This window comes from Sinocyclocheilus grahami, unplaced genomic scaffold, assembly GCF_001515645.1.
Source record: "Sinocyclocheilus grahami isolate Dianchi unplaced genomic scaffold, SAMN03320097.WGS_v1.1 scaffold392.1, whole genome shotgun sequence".
NCBI lineage: Eukaryota > Metazoa > Chordata > Actinopteri > Cypriniformes > Cyprinidae > Sinocyclocheilus > Sinocyclocheilus grahami.
Genome location: NW_015505571.1, coordinates 72,129 through 86,126, shown reverse-complemented (window position 1 = coordinate 86,126; position 13,998 = coordinate 72,129). Strand labels below are relative to the sequence as shown.

Here is a 13,998-nt window from a genome sequence, read left to right as displayed (position 1 = left end):
CTTTCACAACGAAACACACAGCGCCTTCACGACATGGCGGCGACAGCAGCAACAATACTACAGTGAGAATCAAAGTTACGCCTTCTTTCTTTGCGTGAATATTTGGGCGGTATTATGCAAATCTTCCCAGATAGTGATGTAGGTATGTGGGGGTGTGTTAGAATGAGCCGTTTTAGGTGGGCGTGGCTGACTCTTAACTTTTATGAAGAATATCTCTTTGGATTTGAGACTTTAGTCTTTGCAACTTTACAGATCTTCTTTATGTACCAAGAGCTTGTAACACGCCAAAGAGAAAGGAAAAATTGAAATTGCATCATATGACCCCTTTAAAAAAACAACAACAACAACACGCTAACAGGGTTGATATTTTAAGATAGTCCCATAATGACAAATGTAACAAAATAATTAAGGCATTGTTTTCACTAAATTAACACCAAAATATTAGTAAGGAACGGTTTGGTTTGGACTATGATGAGGAATCCACCATGCTGGATGAATCTGTGTCCGTTTCAGGCAGCAGCCATCTCGTCACACTTGTAATTGCATTGTAACATTTTTTAGTTGAATCACTGTTTCATTTGTATTCAACTGATAGTGGAACTGAGGTGTCTAATGACGTTGGAGGAGATGCTCAGACTGCACGCTGCCATTTTTAATCACAAGGAGATGGAGACACATTTTTCTCTTCTTTTACCCTTGATGCGGATGGCGCTGAGGGCAAGAGAGAGAGGTTATTATTTCCACAAAAAGCGCTACCTCATCAGCAAAACGTCATTTAAGATATCAGGTTCCTGGAAGATAGAGATAGTGAATGTGTGAATATTTCCCTTCCTACATTTTGCTATTTCTCAGCCACTCATAAATCTATCTCGGTATTTATGTATTTGGATCATTTTGAGTAACAGCTGTCTTTTAAAGTTTGTTAAGTTGATTTTTAAAGTATATTTCTGTAAATGTGAAAACATTCTACTAAAAAAATAAGGGTTAATAAATTGCATTATGCCATATCAAGCTACAGTAATTACATTTAGGATATAATTATGGCTTCTGAAACGTACTATATAAAGATTAGCAGTAACAGGGTTGACAGTTTTATTGTTTAATTTTTACTTTACAAGCCTTTTACTCAGGGTCTTGACTTTAGAAAGAGAATGCTGGTATTTCTGATAATCTAGTTGTGAATAATAAACAGTCCTCCATAAAATGTGCTGCACACATCTGAATATTTGGGTTGAAGTGTTCTGAAACAGTGTTGTAAATACAACTTAACCACTGATTTCTAGTCGTGTCCATTTTTGGAAGGCCAAACAATGTAGTTTCGCTTTCACAACGAAACACAGTGTCACACACAGCGGCCTAGAGTGAGCAGAGGCCGGGGGTTAGAGTGAGGAACGGCCGGAGGGCTAGAGTGAGCAGAGGCGGCGGGCTTGAGAACGGCACGGCCGGCGGATTCGACGAAGGAGGCTTGTGGCAAACTTATGTGACCACCCCGGGCTGGACTCCGCGTCTTCCATGGTGAAAGCCGATCCGGCGATCCACAGCGCAAAGTTGTTGTATTTCCTCAGCAACCAGCACGGATCAGCTCCAGGCATGACGAAGCAGATATCGTCCTCTTTTGGAAGGCCAAACAAAGTAGTTTCACTTTCACAACGAAACACACAGCGCCTTCACGACATGGCGGCAGCAACAACAATACTACAGCAAGAATAAAAGTTATGCCTTCTTTCTTTGCGTGAACATTTGGGTGGAGTTATGCAAATCTTCCCAGATAGTGATGTAGGTATGTGGGGGTGTGTTAGAATGAGCCGTTTTAGGTGGGCGTGGCTGACTCTTAACTTTTATAAAGAATATCTCTTTGGATTTGAGACTTTAGTCTTTGCAACTTTACAGATCTTCTTTATGTACCAAGAGCTTGTAACACGCCAAAGAGAAAGGAAAAATTGAAATTGCATCATATGACCCCTTTAAAAAAAAAACAACAACAACACGCTAACAGGGTTGATATTTAAAGATAGTCCCATAATGACAAATGTAACAAAATAATTAAGGCATTGTTTTCACTAAATTAACACCAAAATATTAGTAAGGAACGGTTTGGTTTGGACTATGATGAGGAATCCACCATGCTGGATGAATCTGTGTCCATTTCAGGCAGCAGCCATCTCGTCACACTTGTAATTGCATTGTAACATTTTTTAGTTGAATCACTGTTTCATTTGTATTCAACTGATAGTGGAACTGAGGTGTCTAATGACGTTGGAGGAGATGCTCAGACTGCACGCTGCCATTTTTAATCACAAGGAGATGGAGACACATTTTTCTCTTCTTTTACCCTTGATGCGGATGGCGCTGAGGGCAAGAGAGAGAGGTTATTATTTCCACAAAAAGCGCTACCTCATCAGCAAAACGTCATTTAAGATATCAGGTTCCTGGAAGATAGAGATAGTGAATGTGTGAATATTTCCCTTCCTACATTTTGCTATTTCTCAGCCACTCATAAATCTATCTCGGTATTTATGTATTTGGATCATTTTGAGTAACAGCTGTCTTTTAAAGTTTGTTAAGTTGATTTTTAAAGTATATTTCTGTAAATGTGAAAACATTCTACTAAAAAAATAAGGGTTAATAAATTGCATTATGCCATATCAAGCTACAGTAATTACATTTAGGATATAATTATGGCTTCTGAAACGTACTATATAAAGATTAGCAGTAACAGGGTTGACAGTTTTATTGTTTAATTTTTACTTTACAAGCCTTTTACTCAGGGTCTTGACTTTAGAAAGAGAATGCTGGTATTTCTGATAATCTAGTTGTGAATAATCAATTATTTATTGTAGAAAATAATTTCAACAAGGTTGATTGTTTAATTTGACATTACAAGGCTTGTGCTCAAAGTCAAAATCAAACTACAAAATTATTTAATGCTGATATTTTCACATATATCCTCTTTTTAATGATCTGAAGTTCACTATACAAAATCACAGTAACAGGGTTGACTGTTTTACATTTTAATTTCACATTACAAGCCTTACATGTTTCTTAAAAGAATAATTTAATTTTGATATTGCTATAGATATCCACCTTTTAATTAAGCAGATTCTTACTACACAAAAACATGGTAACAGAGTTGATATTTTAAATTTGTCCAGACAAATGTAACATGTTCCACTGTTTTTGTATTTTTTATTTTTTTATTAAATTAGAGAAATGTAAAAGGGAAGCTTTTTCACTAGAGACTTCAAATCTGAGCTAATGTTCAGACCAGGCTAGTTTACCTAATTGTACAGCGATAACAAAATTCTCATGAATATATTGTGAATATTCAATATATGGTCCTGTACTTAATTCCACCAGCGCTTTTATCCGGCCTGGGCTCTGGTTCTGTCAGAATAGGATATACAGATGTGTCACGTCCTCTCGAGCGCTGCCTGAAAAGTGGTTGTTATGGGCGACGGCATCCCCCTTCTCTGTGAAGGAGAGAGGGGAGAGACGTCGGGCATCGGTGCCTGCATCTGTCCTCGTGCCAACTTACTCATGTTACTTCTAGCACTATAATCCAAAAATTGAGGCCTCTCACATTGAGCTGTAATTAAGCAATAGTGCCTGAAGCGTCTGTTTTCCTGGTGCGAATAGGGAAGCGTCACTCAGCTGATTTTAATGGCTGCCAGTAATTACCGTAACAACAACAACAACCATCATTCAGATATAAGGGTGAATGCAGCCTGACAGCGTTTGCTAATGAGTCATTACTTCTTCATAGGTCCACCATCCTCCAGCAGCAGTTTAATCGGGTGGGTCGAGTCGAGCACGGGTCGGTGGCGTTGCCTGGCATCATGCGCTCGGGGTCGATAGGAGGGCCCGACACGTTCAACATGGGCACCATGCCCTCGGCTCAACAGCAGATCACCACGGGACAGATGCACAGAGGACACATGCCCCCTCTGGTGAGAATGTACAACTGCACTTATGTTTTTATTACGATCGCATCATATGCGGTTCTACTTTCATGGCTTCATCTGTTACCTAAATCTTCATTGTAATTTATTTGTGCCTAACGTATTGTAAATTAGACTAATTAATAGACTAATAAATTAACATTTGATAATTGAGTGTTTGTTGCTTTCTGGTTTTGGCGACTAGGTGATAACTGAGATACTATTGTACTTCTTATTATTAATTATTTTAATTAATTTTTTTTTATATATATTTTCCACTTTCGTTTAGATTTACTGCTTTAGTAATTTTGTTGTAAGTTTTGTTTTTTTATGATGTCTGTTGTTTTTATTAGTTTTATTTCAGTTGTAGTTCGTTATTTTAGTACATCAAGTTAAACTAAATGAAAAAGAGAAATGTTGCCTTGGCAGCTAGCTGAAATAAAATGTCAATGATTCATATATATTTTATTTCAAGTAATGAAATTTTTTTAACGGTTTAAGGGTACGTTTAGACAACGACAATGTACTAAAAGCCGGGGAAAAAATCTGTGCATTTTTTTTTTAAGTTTTGCATACAGACAACAACGTTGTAAAAACGATCCACATTTAGCGGATACGCAATACACATAATACGCATGCGCATGATGTCACCGTTTTCACAAATATAGTGTTTTTGTAGTTTACACAAAGATGATAACAGTATCGTTATCAAAAGCTTGCACTTTGAAACCTGTTTGCAAAAGTCAGTTAACTATAACCCTGCTTTTTTGTGGGGTTCGTTAAAACTATGCAGTGTAACCTTGTGTTTAAGACTGAAGAAATTGTAAATTCGTTGCACAATTTTGTGGACGTTTCAACATGGATCCATGCAATCTGGAATCCACATGAACTGGACTCCTCAAACTGTTGCTCTGACACGACTTGACACGAAATGAACTAAGATCATGCTAGTGTGTGCTTTAGCTTGTGGCAAAACTATGAATTACGTTCTGATGCACTTCATAACACAACGATGCGTAAAAGATGCATATCTAGCTTGTGTTTGCGTTCATCTGTAGTGGTAAAAGCCTATTGTTCTCCATAGCGTCTTCTAAATGACTACTTCCTGTGCCAACAGAGTCTGGCCCAGCAAGCACTGATGGGAACTATCAACACCAGTATGCAGGCTGTCCAGCAGGCACAAGCTGACCTGGGAGAGGTAGACAATCTTCCACCACTGGGACAAGACATGGTAAGAAATTAAATGAATTATATTGTACTTTCTTTTTTTTATTTAAGGTAAAGTTTGTAATTTTGTGCAACTGGTGCAAAAATTGTGCTGTTGTATTGCTGTAAACAGTCTATTGTCTGATTTTATGTGGGTAAAGGTGTTAAGAGAGAAGATCCTCGTACAGTATGTCCCGGTGTGTGATATATTATGCAGTAGAAGGTTGCTAGTTCAAATCCCATGAGGGACATTGAGTCACAAGGTAGTCTAAAAGCCTCATAATGTGGTTATTTATACTAAGGTTTTTGTTATTGTGACATTACATTAACGCATTATGGCATTGGCGTACAATTGCTGTTCACTAATTTACTATAAGTGCCGAGATTGTCATTGATCATTAACCTGCTCTTAGATAGCCTTGATATTTCTTATTTAAAAAAGCTGAGAAAACAGACATGAATACGCTAGTATTCACTCTCATCTCTTTTCTCCAAAAAGGCGTCCAGAATGTGGGTTCAAAACAAGGTGGACGAATCCAAACACGAGATTCACTCCCAAGTGGACGCCATCACGGCTGGAACCGCGTCAGTGGTCAACCTCACTGCCGGTATGTAGCCGAATGAGAAATAATCCAAATTACCCGTACCCCAAAAAATTTTTATATTATGAAAAACAATACATTTCAATATTTATCATGTGAAATAATTTATAATTATTTTTAGATAAAAATAGACTGTCCTCAGTTGTTGCGTCATTGCATTAAATATTAGACACAACATCCAAGTAGGGTTGGGAATTGAAAATCGAATCCAATTCCAGAATCGGATACTTAAAATCAGGACTTGGATACTTGTTGTAAAATTTTAATTTCGATTCCGCCTATCGATTCCTGTGCACAAATCTTTTATTTTTTTCCCCCCATTTGTTGAATACCCGGCCTGGTGATCTGTCAAGACCTTTCTCGCTAATCTAAGCGCTCATCTTATTCCTAAATGGCAACGATTCAGCTGTTAAACCTTTGAAGTGTGTGATCACAACAGTGTGATCATTCTCTGTTCGTCCTTGTGTGATTTGAACGTTAAAATGTGCGTTCGCACTGACGCTGACCTAAAGAGAGCAGCTGTCATGTATATGTATGAAACAGCTTCATAGACAATCTTTTCAACCACACAGTATCAATATTTCTGTGTTACAAACATTCAATTCAAACAATCACAGAAGTACGGGGATACAAGTTTATAGTTCGGATATAAATGCTGATGTGTACGGTAGCAATCAAAACAGAGTAAATTACCTTACCTGGAAGTAATTTGACGCTTCAAGAGATTCTTTCAAAAACACTGATTCAACCAGTAATGAAACAAGTAAATCTTGAGTGAGTCATCATCCATTCATAAATTACATGTGATTTTGTTTAGTTGTCTAATGTTTTATTTTTCTTCAGAATCATGAAAGAACCACAACCTCCATTTTAAAAAAAATTAATAAAAAAAAATCTCAATTTATCCTGAATCATGCGCCTTTATTTTGCACACAAACAGCTCTTAATACTGTGTGTATATATATATAATTTTTTTTAGTTATTATTTTAGTGAATTTAGGAAGAATAACATAAGAAATTAGCCCTAGCAAAACAAACAATGTGGAGGAAATGAAATTAATGTTGGAAATGATCATAAAAATGACACACTGTAATTCTGCTGTGATGTATATACACTGTTGGACATTATTTTCAAGCCATAATTGAATAAACGCCATTTGTCCAATACCACTAGTGTATAAAACGATGAAGAAATTGGCACATGCAGTCTTGCAATACCTACTTTTATTGGTTTATACCCAAGCGGCAACCTCCCGCTCTCTCTCGTGAAGCCAACACAGAAGTGACTTAAACTGTAATTTGTCAACTGGCCGCTAGAGGCTGGCTGCAAAATGTTAAAATGCCCAACTTTACAGCAGAAAAAAACATGTTTACAGCCTGGTTCATAAAATGTTTTTGGTCTATATAGCTCATTTTTGCTCATCTGTTTAAATTATATTAAGGGCGTATTAAGGGGCATAATTATGGGCGTGGCCACTTGAGTGACCGGTGGACTGCCGATGCTGTCAGCACCGTCGAGCTAGGTGGGCGTGGTTTCCGCAACCTGCTCCCGCCTCTTTGCCCATTTTCGATTATCCGGGAGTGACGCGCTGCTAAAATGGCGACTGCCCGCTCCACCCACTTTTCTGGGGATAGGGAATCTATGGGTTGACGTCACGGACTCTACGTCCATGTTTTTATACATTCTATGGTTTATACCAGCAACCGATGATGGAAAAATGTTTCTTATCACTGCTAAATAATAAGTCACTCTCCAATTGCACTAATAAATATTTCCATTAATGAAGTTGAAGTTTGTTGTCCTGAAGCTGAACTGCTTGGCAGGATTTGTGTGTTCCTTCCTGCGTTCTGGAGAGCTTCCATGCGGACCAGACCAGGTTTTTGCTGGATTTAATCTCCTCATGCCATCTGTTTGATAGTGCAGAGATTTGCCTGTTAACCAGCAGCCCAGCTCAAACTTTACTGGGTTTTTTTTTTTTGCAGCCTGAGCTTTACATCTGTTCTCATGCCCTGAAGAGCTTGTTAGGATATGATGTGAAGTGTGGATGTGCACACTAGAGATGGAATGCATATGTGTCTGGCGTCATATGGATATCATTTTGAATGAGATCACTAATAATGATCCCGTTATTGCACATGTTGCAGATCTGAGTGGTGCGTGTTAAAGCCATGAAAGTAAAAAAAAAAATTTTTTTTTTTTTTTTTTTCAATGTGTTAGGGGGCCCAAGAATAACACTGTGTCATTGAATATCTTAACCCTCGACCACTTCACATCTAATCTGCCAATAACGCACTGCTGTTTACAGGCGGATTTGATAATGAACTCGTTAAGCTGTGTTTTTCCTTCCTGGTTTGCAGAGCGCAGTCCCAATCTGTTTACTTGTTTGGCTTGCGCTAGACAGGGTAATTGTAGTGGGGTGCAGAGCTGATAGACAGGATGTGATTAGCCGTGTTTTGAGTTCTGAGACGTTGCGGTGGCAGTACAAGGGTCATTTCTTATGTGCCAATATCACCCCACAGCCCAGACAGACGGTGTTGAGCGCGGCGAGCAGCATCGGCCAGGCCAGTGGAGATCTTTTGAAACAAATGGGAGAAGGAGAAACTGACGAGAGATTCCAGGTCTGTCTTTTTTCTGGAATAGAGAACAATAGTGAATGCAGAAGTATCTTTCCCATTTACAGCATTTGCGAAGATTGATTCAAAGCAAAAATCTATATGAAAATAAATTAAAAGAAATTCATCCTTATGTTGTTCCAAACCTGTATGACTTGCCAATGAGATGTTCTGAGGAATGTTCATATTCGTCATCCAATATAAACGACGTTCAACACTATTTTCCATACAGTGAAAGTAGTGTTGAACGGGCTGTCAAAATGTCCTAAGAAACCATAAAAGTATTATAATAGTTGATAATATGTATCATGCACTAGATTTACATTTTTTTGAAGTCATTTAATTTGTTTTTGCAAGTCTCTTATGCTCACCAAGGATACATTAATATAAAAAGAAAATTATACTGTAAAAACAGTGATATGAAGTATTTTTTTTATTTTAATATATTTTAAAGTATCGTTTATTAATGTGATGACAAAGATGAATTTTCAGCAGGCATTCTTTTGTCCCAAAACGAGGGACAGTAATGTAAATATTTTATTTTATACAGTAAATATTTAAACAATTTGTGATGATTTGAACTGAAAATGCATTCATAAAAGAGAAAAAAAATTAAAATTGCAATAATTGGGGGAAAAATGTAATTCATAAAAAATGTATTTGGCCGTTTCCTTTAGAACATAAAAACTGTTTGAACATTTGTTATTTTCTGTAGTGTATAAAAATACTTGATATTTGGAATGCAGGCAAGCCTTCAAATTGTTTTATGAGAGAATTAATTGTTGAACAGCATTGTGAATGATGTAATTCAGTGAAAAATGAGAGTACAGTATAAAGCTATTGACCTATTGTCATTGGTTGCAAGTATAAAAACAATATTTTTAAGTTTATTACAGAATAGATAGATCCCTGATAGCACACACACATCTCCGAGACTTATTTTTTTAGTGTTTGCTCATCGGCAGTGCCTCTCTAGGACGTTTCCTGTTAGATGTCAAGAAGTTTATGTATGAATGTATGTAAAACTGATAAAGATGTTTATCAGATGTTTGTCCACAGCAGATGCTTTCCAGATGTAACTATCTTTAACAGACTATATATATTATAGTATATATATATTAATTTATAGGAAGTTGAAGAGTGTGGGAAAACCAACTTGATCATTTAATCAAAGTTTATTGTTGGTCTGTCTTGAATGGTTAAAATAGATCAAAAATTAATGGGAGCAAATGAATGTGATTTTTACTTGCCTGCATTCAATGATTGGTTCATGTCAAATCCCGTAGCCAATCACATGTCTCGTTATTTCTTGACAAAGCAGTTTTCTCTTGTAGTAAACACTTTATCGCCCATTTTCGACACGTAAAATTTGATTTAGTGTGATTCAGCTGATGCTGTCACAGTCAGTTAGCCTCCGAGAGCCTTTTATTGCCCTCTATTTTATTCTGTTAAACTCTACCCTTGCGTTTATTTCATTCGTTAGTCTGGGCCAGGTTGCCTCACAGTGTGTTTCTTGAATGACGAATATGTTTCAGGACATTATGATGAACCTGGCTAAAGCCGTAGCTAATGCTGCTGCCATGCTGGTGCTGAAAGCCAAGAACGTGGCACAGGTGGCCGAGGACACGGCGCTGCAGAACCGAGTCATTACCGCCGCCACGCAGTGCGCGCTCTCCACCTCACAGCTGGTGGCCTGTACAAAGGTACTTTTCAGAGTTTGTGGGGAAGTGAATGCTACTTATAATTTATACATATTACTGATGACTTTTTAAACTTGTTTTTATTCAAAGATATCTGGAATACACTAGAACACATTTGTCTGGGGATAAAATTACTTATTTGTTAGTGTTTGCTGAGTGGGGGTCAGTAAGATTTTTTAATGTTTTTCTAAAAAAAAAAAAAAAAGGCTCTTATGCTGCTTTTATTTGAATAAAAAGTACAGTAAATACAGTAATATTGTGTAAGATTATTACAATTTAAAATTTTTACCATGTTTTCTATTTGAATATATTTTAAAATGCAATTTATTTCTGTGATACAAAGCTGAATTTTCAGCATCATTACTCCAGTCTTCAGTGTCACGTAATCCTTCAGAAATCAGTCTAATATGCTGATTTGCTGCTCAAGAAACATTTCTGATTATTATCAATGTTGAAAACAGTTTTCCTGCTTAATATTTTTGTAGAAACCATGATCCTTTTTTCAGTATTATTTGATGAATAGAATGTAAATTTAAACAATTTAAAATAAAAATAATAATTTCTTTAAAAAAAAAATTACTGACTCCAAACTTTTGAATGGTAGTGTATGGTATTTCACATAATTTAATGATAGTAAATAACTCTACTTTGCTTAATAAAGTAATAAAATGAGTGCTTATTTGACCAAATATTCACCCAAAATTACCTCAAAAACTTAAAGTAAATAAAATAAAAATGTCTGTATTCAAATATTCAAATAAAAATACATTTGTACAATATAATATTTTAATGTGATTTAGATCCATTTATAATAATTGTGAACATTAAGGGACGTTAAATCTTTGCCATTTTTTCAGACTGGATAAAATAAACATAAATTAAAATATTTCTATATAATTATAACATTATATAAAGTTTGATATTTTTATATTATAATATAAAATATACCAATATTGTATTGTCATTATATAGTTGTGAACAATTAAAGGAAGTAATTAATTAAGATTATTGGCTAGACCATATTGGTTTAATATTATTTTTAAATCAGATGGGATTTAAACAGCAAAAAAGTATAATTCTATAATGAAGATGCACTACAAGAAATTTAGCACAAGTGATAATACCCGGTATTTGAGTTACTAAGAAACAGTAGGTAATTTGCTTCATCATTTTTACCAAATTTGAGTAAAGGAACACACACAGCCACTTTGATTTGGATGGGATTAAAAAAGTAAGAAGTACATCTGTGAAACATGAATTTGAATGGGTTTTTGAAAGATAACAGCACATAAGACACCAAATGTCGTTGGTTAATCATTTAGAATAAGGAACTCTAGACTTTATTCCATCTTCAAGAATCGGCTAAAACACATTTCTTCCATCTTTATTTGACCCCCTAACTCTAGCACTCTCTATTCTAATTCTATTCTTTAAAAAAAAAAACTTGCCCTCTATTCATTTTCTAACTGCTTTTTTTTTTAAAAAAAAAAAAAAAGCTATTATTTTTCTATTCTATCTGTTTTATTTATTATATAATTTTAAAAAAAATACCCTTGCTATGTGTACTGCATTAAGCTGAGACTTGTTATAGCACTTGCATGTCATTGCTCTCTTTTTGATTTTGATATCTTCCATTGTTCTCATTTATAAGTCGCTTTGGATAAAAGTGTCTGCTAAATGTAAATGTAAAAACAAAAGCAAAAAAGACCTCTAAAAAAAAAAAAAGCTATTATTTTTCTATTCTATCTGTTTTATTTATTATATAATTTAAAAAAAAATACCCTTGCTACGTGTACTGCATTAAGCTGAGACTTGTTATAGCACTTGCATGTCATTGCTCTCTTTTTGATTTTGATATCTTCCATTGTTCTCATTTATAAGTCGCTTTGGATAAAAGTGTCTGCTAAATGTAAATGTAAATACTGACTGATTAATCAGGAATACAAGAGTTGGCCACTACTTAAAGTGCCAATATTGTGCCATTTTTAAGGTTTCTAATATTGTTTTGGTGACGTGACATATAGCCAAGTATTGTGTCCCATACTCGGAATTTGTGCTCTGCATTTATCCCATCCAAGTGCACACACACAGCAGTGAGTAGTGAACTAACACACACACACCGTGAACACACACCCGGAGCAGTGGGCAGCCATTTTTTTTGCTGCAGTGCCCGGGGAGCAGTTGGGGGTTCGGTGCCTTGCTCAAGGGTCTCACCTCAGTCGTGGTTTTGAGGGTGGAAGAGGGCGCTGCTCATTCACTCCCTCCACCTACAATCCCATTTTACTGAAGCAGTCGTCAGTAAAATGACTGGAACACAAAAAAGATTGGGGTTGTACTGCTGAGGTACAGTGGAAAAAATTTATTTTAACCACTGATTCTTTGCAGCCGCATCTTCTCGACATGATGTTAACCACACAAACAAGCTACAGTGTTTGAGGGCAGGTCAAGTTGTTCGCGGCCGTCCAACGTAGAACATAGGCGTGCATTATGCAAATGTGTTACCATGTGACGTGTAGTCGTTCAGAATCGATTCTTTCTTTTGGGAGACGATGCACTTTCGACATTACTTTGCAGATTGTTTACATTCACATACAGCTACATTACACACTGCATGAAAGGCAATATTCGAAATGGCATAATAGGGGCACTTAAATTTTGCTTTACTTTTTTATAATGTGTCATTCCCTGAGACTATTTCAGTTCTGAGTTCGTATTTTCATCTGCTCTAAAAAAACACACACTCCCTTACACCTGATGTCCAAAATAATCTGTCGCAATTCTGAACACGATGTCTTTCATCTATTTCGATGTACGTTGATTGTGGTAGGTGGTGAGCCCCACCATCTCCTCCCCGGTGTGTCAGGAGCAGCTGGTGGAGGCGGGACGTCTGGTGGAGCGATCGGTGGAGGGCTGTGTGAAGGCATGTCATGCCGCCTCAGAGGAGGGCGAGCTAATCCGACAGGTGAACATGGCGGCTGGCGCGGTCAGCCAGGCCCTCAGCGACCTGCTGCAGCACGTGCGCCACTACGCCAGCTGCGGTGAGCCAATCGGACGATACGACCAGGCCACTGACACCATCATGACCGTAACAGAAAACATTTTCACCTCAATGGGGGATGCAGGTGAGACTGTCCTCAACTGATAGTTTCCAAAAATTTTGCAGAATTATTGCAATGTGGTTGCTAAGGTGATTTGTGGGGTTGCTAGGGGGTTAAGTTGAAAGGGACACTTCCAAGTGTAACTGGTCTCTAGATATGTCCTTGAATGGCATTTTAGTTTTCTTTGCCTACTTTTTGCTTAAGAAACATTTCTTATTATTATCAATGTTGAAAACTGTTGTGCTGCTCAGGGTTATTGTAGTTAACTAAAATATTACTTACATTTATTTATTTCAACATTTTATTTGAAAACTATATTTTCCCAAGGCAATATTTCTCATTTTAATTTAGTTTAGCATGATGTACTAATATAAAATAAAAATAAAACTGAAAAAATAATAATAATAAATATATATATATATATATATATATATACAATAACACAACAAAATCACGAAAACTTGAACTAAAATTTAAAATATATATAAAAATAAAAACTCATTCAAATATGAATAAAAACTATAACCGTATCGGTATGATATTAAAATAATGTTGGTGCTGTCTTATATTTTTGTGGAAACTGTGGTCCTTTTTTCTAAATTGTTTGATGAATAGAAAGGTAGGAAGAACATTTATAGAAATATTTTATTCAATGTCTTAGTCTAACTGGTCTATAGATACGACCTAATGTCATCTCATAGTTTTCCTTTGCCCACGTTCTCCACCAAAAACCATGGTTGAAAACTAAGTAATTGCACAACTCTCCTCAACAAGCCATCATGAGCTATCATGCACATTGCAGGATGAATTATGCGCCAATGTTTATTACTTGGGGGTTAAG

General features: G+C 36.3%; 1 protein-coding gene across 1 annotated transcript in view; it reads left to right on the top strand.

The window, feature by feature from the left end:
- Positions 1–13,998, top strand: part of LOC107550205 (talin-2-like) — an 85,338-nt gene that overhangs the window by 21,154 nt on the left and 50,186 nt on the right. The window contains exons 12-18 of the mRNA XM_016231446.1: positions 3,764–3,947; positions 5,056–5,169; positions 5,644–5,752; positions 7,571–7,623; positions 8,267–8,365; positions 9,895–10,062; positions 12,887–13,181. Of these exons, the coding sequence (XP_016086932.1) occupies positions 3,764–3,947; positions 5,056–5,169; positions 5,644–5,752; positions 7,571–7,623; positions 8,267–8,365; positions 9,895–10,062; positions 12,887–13,181 (1,022 nt within the window). The remainder of the gene's footprint in view (positions 1–3,763; positions 3,948–5,055; positions 5,170–5,643; positions 5,753–7,570; positions 7,624–8,266; positions 8,366–9,894; positions 10,063–12,886; positions 13,182–13,998) is intronic.